The sequence below is a fragment of the Jatropha curcas genome, chromosome 10, assembly GCF_041381405.1.
Source record: "Jatropha curcas cultivar XTBG-Jc1 chromosome 10, XTBG_Jcur_1.0, whole genome shotgun sequence".
Taxonomy (NCBI): domain Eukaryota; kingdom Viridiplantae; phylum Streptophyta; class Magnoliopsida; order Malpighiales; family Euphorbiaceae; genus Jatropha; species Jatropha curcas.
This window is the reverse complement of record NC_143160.1, coordinates 14,451,380-14,458,764: the sequence shown is the minus strand read 5'-3', so window position 1 is coordinate 14,458,764 and position 7,385 is coordinate 14,451,380. Positions and strand designations below refer to the sequence as shown.

General features: G+C 33.5%; 1 protein-coding gene across 1 annotated transcript; it reads left to right on the top strand.

Annotated features, from left to right (window-relative positions):
• The first annotated feature begins 1,101 nt into the window (after nucleotides 1–1,101).
• On the top strand, nucleotides 1,102–3,838 carry LOC149493163 (polygalacturonase QRT3-like). The gene is made up of 3 exons (XM_089726578.1): nucleotides 1,102–1,481; nucleotides 1,551–1,778; nucleotides 2,703–3,838. The coding sequence occupies exons 1-3, from the start codon at nucleotides 1,317–1,319 to the stop codon at nucleotides 3,792–3,794; spliced, it is 1,485 nt and encodes a 494-aa protein (XP_089582704.1). The 5' UTR covers nucleotides 1,102–1,316; the 3' UTR covers nucleotides 3,795–3,838.
• The last annotated feature ends 3,547 nt before the right edge of the window (nucleotides 3,839–7,385 follow it).

Sequence of the window (7,385 nt, the reverse complement as noted above, 5' to 3'; positions counted from 1 at the left end):
TTATGTTCAAGTCTATAAAAAAATAAATTTAATTGAAGAATTTTTTTAATTTTTTAGGTGTATTTTTTTTAAATAACTTTCACAAATTTATTAAATTTTGAAAACCGGTTTTCAAAATTTAAAATTTAAAATTATGCGATTCGCCGGAAAATCGATCGGAACCGTCGGTTTTGTCACCGGAACCGGAACCGGAACCGTCCGGTTCCAAACCGGAACCGGAACCGGATCTTTTCGGTTCGGTTCCGGAACCGGAACCGCCGGTTCCGGAACCGTGGCCACCCCTAGTTCCATATATAGAATCTTTTAACTTTCACATAATCTTTTAAAAAAAAAAAAAACAGTTAACATGCTTACATTACAATTTTTTTATTTCATTATAAAGTTTCCTTATATTATTAATCCATTAACTAATGGCACAATAATTAAGGTAACAAATATTTTTTTGAGAAATAAAAAAATAAAGTTAGCTAATAATATTATGTTTAAAGTTATTTATATACACTAGTTTGTTTGAAGATAATTAATTATAGAATATTTGAGCACTAAATTATTGATACATATGAAAAATTTATCAAGATCGGATCCATGACTCCATTTGTGAACTAAACTAATGAGATTAAGGACTCTCATTGAAATGAAGATATTTTTAACCATACATTTAGACACAAGGATAAAGTTAGAACACTTTAAATAATTCTTAATTTCATTATTTTTGGTTTATAAATAGATTATAGACGCAGTCTAAGTAAATTTTTTTCCATGCATTACTATTAAATAGCGTCAAACCGAACAAAATTAATGAAACTGAAAGTCAAAAAATATTTCGTTTAAACTCAACTCTATAGAGAACCAAATTGAACTTAATTATATAGTTTAAATTCAATTGGTTTTGTGTAAAATTTATTCATTTTCCATAATCGAACCGAAAATCGTAATTGAATCTAATAATTTGAATAATTGAACCAAAAATTCCATCTAAATCAGTTTAATATTTTCAGTTTAACTGATTTACGCTTACCCTGATTAAAAAAATTATCATATTATTATCTTTTCAGACTAATTTATACATTTATTAAAACCGACTTTCCCTAAAGTGAAATTACAGGTGTTAGTTATTCCAGCGTTTATATTCTTTTTAAATACTAAACTCTTTTTCCTTCTTTTCGACCTCATTGAAATTGCCGGTCTCTTCTTGCTTTTGGCTGCTCGTTTTTGTCCTCTTTATTGTCGGCAACATGTGATCCTTCGTCTCTCACTTTCTCTCTGCATATTATATATAGCCATAGCAACAAATTCTAGTACAAATTTAGAAGAAAATGAAAACTTTGATATCATTCTGCACCATTTCATTAATGTTGATCCTACAAACTTCTTCTTCCTCTTTGAGACAACAGAAGCTAATAAAATTTGAAGAAAAGCTTCAAGCAATGGCAGCCTCTAATCCTGCCCAACTTGTCTTCCCAACTTTACCCTCCAAAAAGGTACATATTTACATACATAGCCTTTTATTTGTATTTGTGTAAATGGTGATGGGAGTTTTTGGTTTGAAGGAAGGGAGAGTGTTTTACCCAATTGGGTATGGAGCTGACCCAAGTGGGGTACAAGAGAGTAGTGATGCCATATTGAATGCTTTGGGTGAGGCCTTCAAAGTGCAAAATGGGAGTGAGTTGCTGCCTGGTGTGAATGACTTGGGTGGTGTTGTGATTGATTTGCAAGGTGGCAACTATAAAATCAGCAAACCCATCATATTTCCTGCTTCTGGTGGAGGCAATGTTGTTGTTAGTATCCTCTCTCTCTCTCTCTCTCTCTCAATGTGTAAATGTGTAGGTGTTAGCTTTCGGTTAATCAAACCGAATCAATTCACTTTTGGTATATCCGAATATACTTCTATACTATCTAAATCCGAAACCAAACGGTATAATAATCATTCAAACCATGTTAATTCGATTTAGGTTGGTTATTTTAAGTTTAAAATAAATTGAGTTAGTTATACAGAGTAACGGAAATAAAAATGGAAAACCAAACTGATTTATATATTCAATCTGGTCTAGTTTAGTTATTTTAAATTTAAAACAAATTCAGTTAGTTATACAGAGTAACGGAAATAAAAACCGAAAACCAAACTGATTTATATATTCAATCTAGTCGATAGCCGAATTTTTTAAATAACTATTCAAATCCGACTGAAATGAGTCAGATTTGATTCGATTTTTAGTTAGAAATCGACAATTGCTCACCCTATAAATGTCCTTTTTCTTTTTCCTTTTTCCTTATTTTTATTTGATGCAGAGGTAATATTGTATTTCATATATTGTGTTTGTACTTTCTCTGTCATACGGTAATACACAAAACATTAATCAAATTTTGAAACAGACAAAGTGAGTATTATTATTAAGTGTACCTATATTAGTCAATTGTATAATTTGAATATAGATTATTAATATTTAATATAAGGGTCTATTGGTAAAAAATTATAAAATAAACCGCATAAATAATAGTAATTTTTTTTAACCGTATAGAAGTGAAACTAGGTCAATATTTTTATGAGATGGAGGGAGTAATAAGTTTATTTTTCCATTCTAATAAAAAACGCTCCGTTGGACCAGAATTGGGATATTAATTAGTAAATGAGTAGAGCACAATTAGGTATCTAATGTTTTCTATAATTATATGTAATAAAACTTTGGTTATATAATGATTAGGTGAAAGGAGGGACTCTACGAGCATCAAACACATTTCCAGGTGATAGGCACCTTATTGAACTATGGTCACCAGATTCTCAGCCACTTGAAGAAACAGATTCCAAAAATCCTCATAATCTCATCAATATCAAACAACAAAACAATGTTGGCATCTTCTATGAAGACATAATTTTCCGCGATATCCTTTTCGACTCGAGTTTTCGGGGAGGAGGCATTCTAGTTGTGGATTCAGTGCGAATCCGGATAGATAGTTGTTTCTTTCTGCACTTCACAACACAAGGAGTTCTTGTCAAGAGAGGCCATGAAACATTCATCTCAAATTGCTTCCTAGGGCAACACTCCACAATCGGCCGGGATAAAGGTGAAAAAGCTTTCTCAGGAACTGGCATTGATATTGATGGTAATGACAATGCAATCACTAATTCTGTAATGTTTTCATCATCAATTGGAATTTTACTCAAGGGTCAGGCTAATTTGGTCACAGGCGTACATTGTTATAATAAGGCTGCAGCTTTTGGCGGTATAGGAATTTTAGTGAAATTGGGTGCTTCGTTGAATAGATTAGATAATTGTTACTTGGATTTCACTACCATAACATTAGAAGATCCAATTCAAGTTCATGTCACTAACGGATTATTCTTTGGAGGTGCAAGTGTAGTATTAAAATCGGTTAATGGTCGAATTTCCGGGGTGAATATTGTCGATAACATGTTTAACGGTGATCCTGAAAATATGTATCCGATTGTGAAATTAGATGGGGTTTTTACGAGCATTGATCAAGTGCTGATTGATCGGAACCATGCTAATAATGGCATGACCTTGAAATCGACCATCGGAAATTTAAGGGTGACTGGAAATGGAACTAAATGGACGGCTGATTTTTCATCGGTGTTGGTGTTTCCCAATCGGATAAGTCATTTTCAGTACTCATTTTATGTAACAGATGTGGCTGCTGCAGGACTTGTGATGCATGCGGTGACCAATGTATCAAATAATGTAGTAGTTGTGGAAAGCAATAAAGCTGTCAATGCAATTGTATCTGTTTTTGTTGATCAGTATAATAGGTTTGGAGAGAGTAAATTTCTTGTATGAAATTCTAATTAGTTAAAAATCTTAATATTTACTTCTTATAGTGATTATTGGTTCATAATTTAATAAGCCCTTGATCACATTATTAGTTGTTGATCACTAATAAGGCCTTGATCTACTCATTTTTTTTATTTCTTTTTCTTTTTCTACCAAATTATTAGTTAATTTTTGCTGGATAGCATAATTGCTATTCGCGAGTATTTGATACTTGTAAAAGGAGAAAATTCTGCCTGAAGTGTTTTCCTTTTACAGGCCGAACACAGTATAAGTAAGATTAGGCTTAGCTTGCGAATTGAGGACACCTCCGGTTTTAACCAAAAATTTTGAGGGCTTTAAAAATGCGAATGCAATATACAAAAATGAATAAATAAATATAAAAAGTGAGTCAAATATAAAAAATAACTAAAATAAATACATGTACAAGTAAATTGATAAAAATAAAAGACAAGTCAAGGTGTGATAGAAAAATAGAAAAAAATAAAGCTAAATACCTATTTAAAAAACTTGGGATTAGACTTTGTTTGTCCCTTAAACTTGAGCCTAATATGTAATTAGATTGGAAATGAGTTTTCTTAACTAGCTTAGTTCAAGTGAAAATAAAATTAATTTGATCATAAAATAAAAATATCTGTACTAAATTAATTTTATCTTCACTTGAAATGTGGGAGTTTTATATCTATCATCTCAACATAGTGAAAAATAAAATTCTAAAAATGAGATAAAAAAAAAGTAAAAATAAAAACTTTTTAAAAAAGTAAAAATAGAAACTTCTTTCCCTTTCGCCTAGGAGTGAGCATTCAATGATGAAACCATTCCCGATACCTCAAACTTTGCGGCTTGTGACAATTGCACCATAGAATGAAATTAACCCCTTAGATTGGCTTTCTCAAACACACCATTTTGTAGGCTTGTGAATAGTGAAAGTCTGTGACATCCTGACCTGGCAAAGCGATCTTAAGAGGGCGGGTAGAGCGAAGCTCCTGGCTAGCTTCTAGGATGGCAGGCTAGCTAGAGTAGTGGAATGCGAGACATAGGAATGAATTGAATCATATATCGAAAAGGGGTAAACTAATCATTAGAGGCGCCTTTCAGTGGAATGACTGGAGAGTTGGAAGAACTCCAGGGTTAAACGTGCTCGCTTAACGAAAATCCTAGGATGGGTGACCTCCTGGGAAGTTTCCCATTTCACCTATGGGACAAAACCTTACGGGTCTTGCCAATCTTATATGGGGGATTTGGCTCGATCTAAAATGGACAATTCCTCTAGTGATTAGAGTTGGGTGTGACAGTTGGTATCAGAGCCAGACCCCCTCCAGTAGATGTATGGTTCGAGGACGAACCACGCGGAAGCTGGTGGGCCTGTGACATCCCGACCTGACAAAGCGATCCTAAGAAGGCGGGTAGAGCGAAGCTCTTGGCTAGCTTATAGGATGGCAGGCTAGCTAGGGTAGTGGAATGCGGGACATAGGAATGAATCGCGAATCATATATTGAAAAGGGGAAAACTAATTATTAAAGGCGCCTTTCGGTGGAATGGCTGGGGAGTTGGAAGAACTCCAGGCTTAAGCGTGCTTGCTTAACAGAAATCCTAGGATGGGTGACCTCTTGGGAAGTTTCCTATTTCACCTACGGGACAAAACCGTGTGGGTCTTGCTAATCTTATATAGGGGATTTGGCTTGATCTAAAGTGGACAATTCCTCTGGTGATTAGAGTTGGGCGTGACAAAGTTGTTAGTCATCAGAACGGGATCACTTTCTGACAATGTGAGATGGAGGATAGCACCTCTCCTCCTTTTGTGCTCCAACAACCATTCGACAAGAACTAGACAACAAACAACTTCTCTGGCCACGACATGTTTATTAATAGTCATGGTTTAGTCAACCAAGATTCCATTTTCGCAAACTAAAGCTTAAATGTTATTTAGTTTTGCCATTTTGAGGCTTTTCGGTTTAGTTTAGCAATTTTGACCACCATCTTTGGTGAGGTAAGCTTAAAATCATCATCTTTAGCAATTTTGAACCTTTTATTTTTGAACTTTCTGTCGAATTTCTCTCACTTACTTTGTCTCTCTATCTCTGATGTGAGATCTTCTCTCTTTTTATTCTCTTTCTCTCTCACTCTCTAAGGTCATATTTTTCTTCCTTTTTTCTTTTTTTTTTTAATAATATTCATTGAGCTCTCCTTTCGTCTATGTACTTTTACTTGATTTCAATTTGGTTTTGTTTGTGAATTTTTATTTGTAGTTTAAATATGTCGAATTTGTAGATAAACTTGTTTTATCTGGTGATTGAGTTTTTGGTTTCTTAGTTAATTTTTTATCCCTTTCACTTTTATTTTTTAAAGTTGTTTTACTTTTCTTATCTACCCTGTTTGATCCCTGAGAAATCGAAGGAAAGGTGTAGAAAATTAATTTTTTCTATCTCTTTTAAGTGCATAAGCTCAATTGTCGAGTGTTTTATGAAGTTTATTGTTTGATGATAAAATCATATTTTGACAAACGTTGAATCTTTATAGGAATAAATATAAAAGATGGTTTCTTGGCCTAGTTTTTTTTACGGAGTTATTGTGTTAGTAATGGGTTTGTTTGTTGGAGAGGAGATCTGGAGTTTGGTAATTGGTCTGTGTTATTTTGGAAGAGATTGGTGTTTGATGGATGGCACTCTAGTTGTTGTGGCGGTGGTAGGCGACATGAGACGAGAGGCTGTTACAGAGCAAGGGTAAAGGCAATATCAAAAAAGTGCATTTTTTTTTTGTGCTAACCCAAGTTAGGTTAGCTAACTACTGTGGGTTCCACTTAAATTATTTTTCATTTCAATTTTGATCAATTTCAAATTTAGGGTGCAATTGTGACACTAGTTTCAAATTGAGGTGTCTAGGGAGGAGTTAAATTCATTTTGGGGTGCAATTGTTATAACCATAAAATTTGGGGTATTCAAAATGGTTTTGTCGCATTTAAGACAGTTAGTTTTGTTAAATTAATATTTTTTGTTACTTTAGTAAATTTTGTTTGATTTTTCAATATAATTGATTTATTTCAGTTATTGATTAGAATCTATTTAGTTTAATAAGTTTTTAATAGAGAATACAGAGAAGCCAAAAATGAAAAATTCTAGAAGATATTCTCATTAAAAAGAAAAATAATTTGTCCAGAAATATATAGAGTTACGCTAGTTATTTTGGTAATCGCTTCTAGAGAGATAAGCTATTTGATATCTCTAACAAACTTGCTAGCTAGGATCTAACAAATTAGGTAGCTAGGATTCTAGGCTAACTAACTTGACAATAATAAATAGTAGTGTGATTCACATCATTTCATTTAGTTGGCCTTTATGTTTCTAAACTCCCCATTTTACTATTTGGTAATACACCTCGCCCCTACAAGCTGGAGAATGTATATCATGTATTCCCAGCTTGAGCATCATAGATCGAAAAGGAAGAAATAGGGAGAGGCTTAGTATATATATCCGCTAATTGAGCATGAGAGGAAATTGGCAGCAAATGAATAAGACCAGACTTTACTTTCTCACGGATGGTATGGCAGTCCAATTCAATGTATTTAGTGCATTCATGGAAAGTGGGATTTGCTGCAATATG

Coding starts and splice junctions, on each gene's coding strand:
- LOC149493163 (XM_089726578.1), top strand. CDS start 1,317: ATGAAAACTTTGATATCATTCTGCACCATTTCATTAATGTTGATCCTA. Junction 1,482..1,550: donor CAACTTTACCCTCCAAAAAG/GTACATATTTAC, acceptor TTTGGTTTGAAG/GAAGGGAGAGTGTTTTACCC. Junction 1,779..2,702: donor CTGGTGGAGGCAATGTTGTT/GTTAGTATCCTC, acceptor TATAATGATTAG/GTGAAAGGAGGGACTCTACG.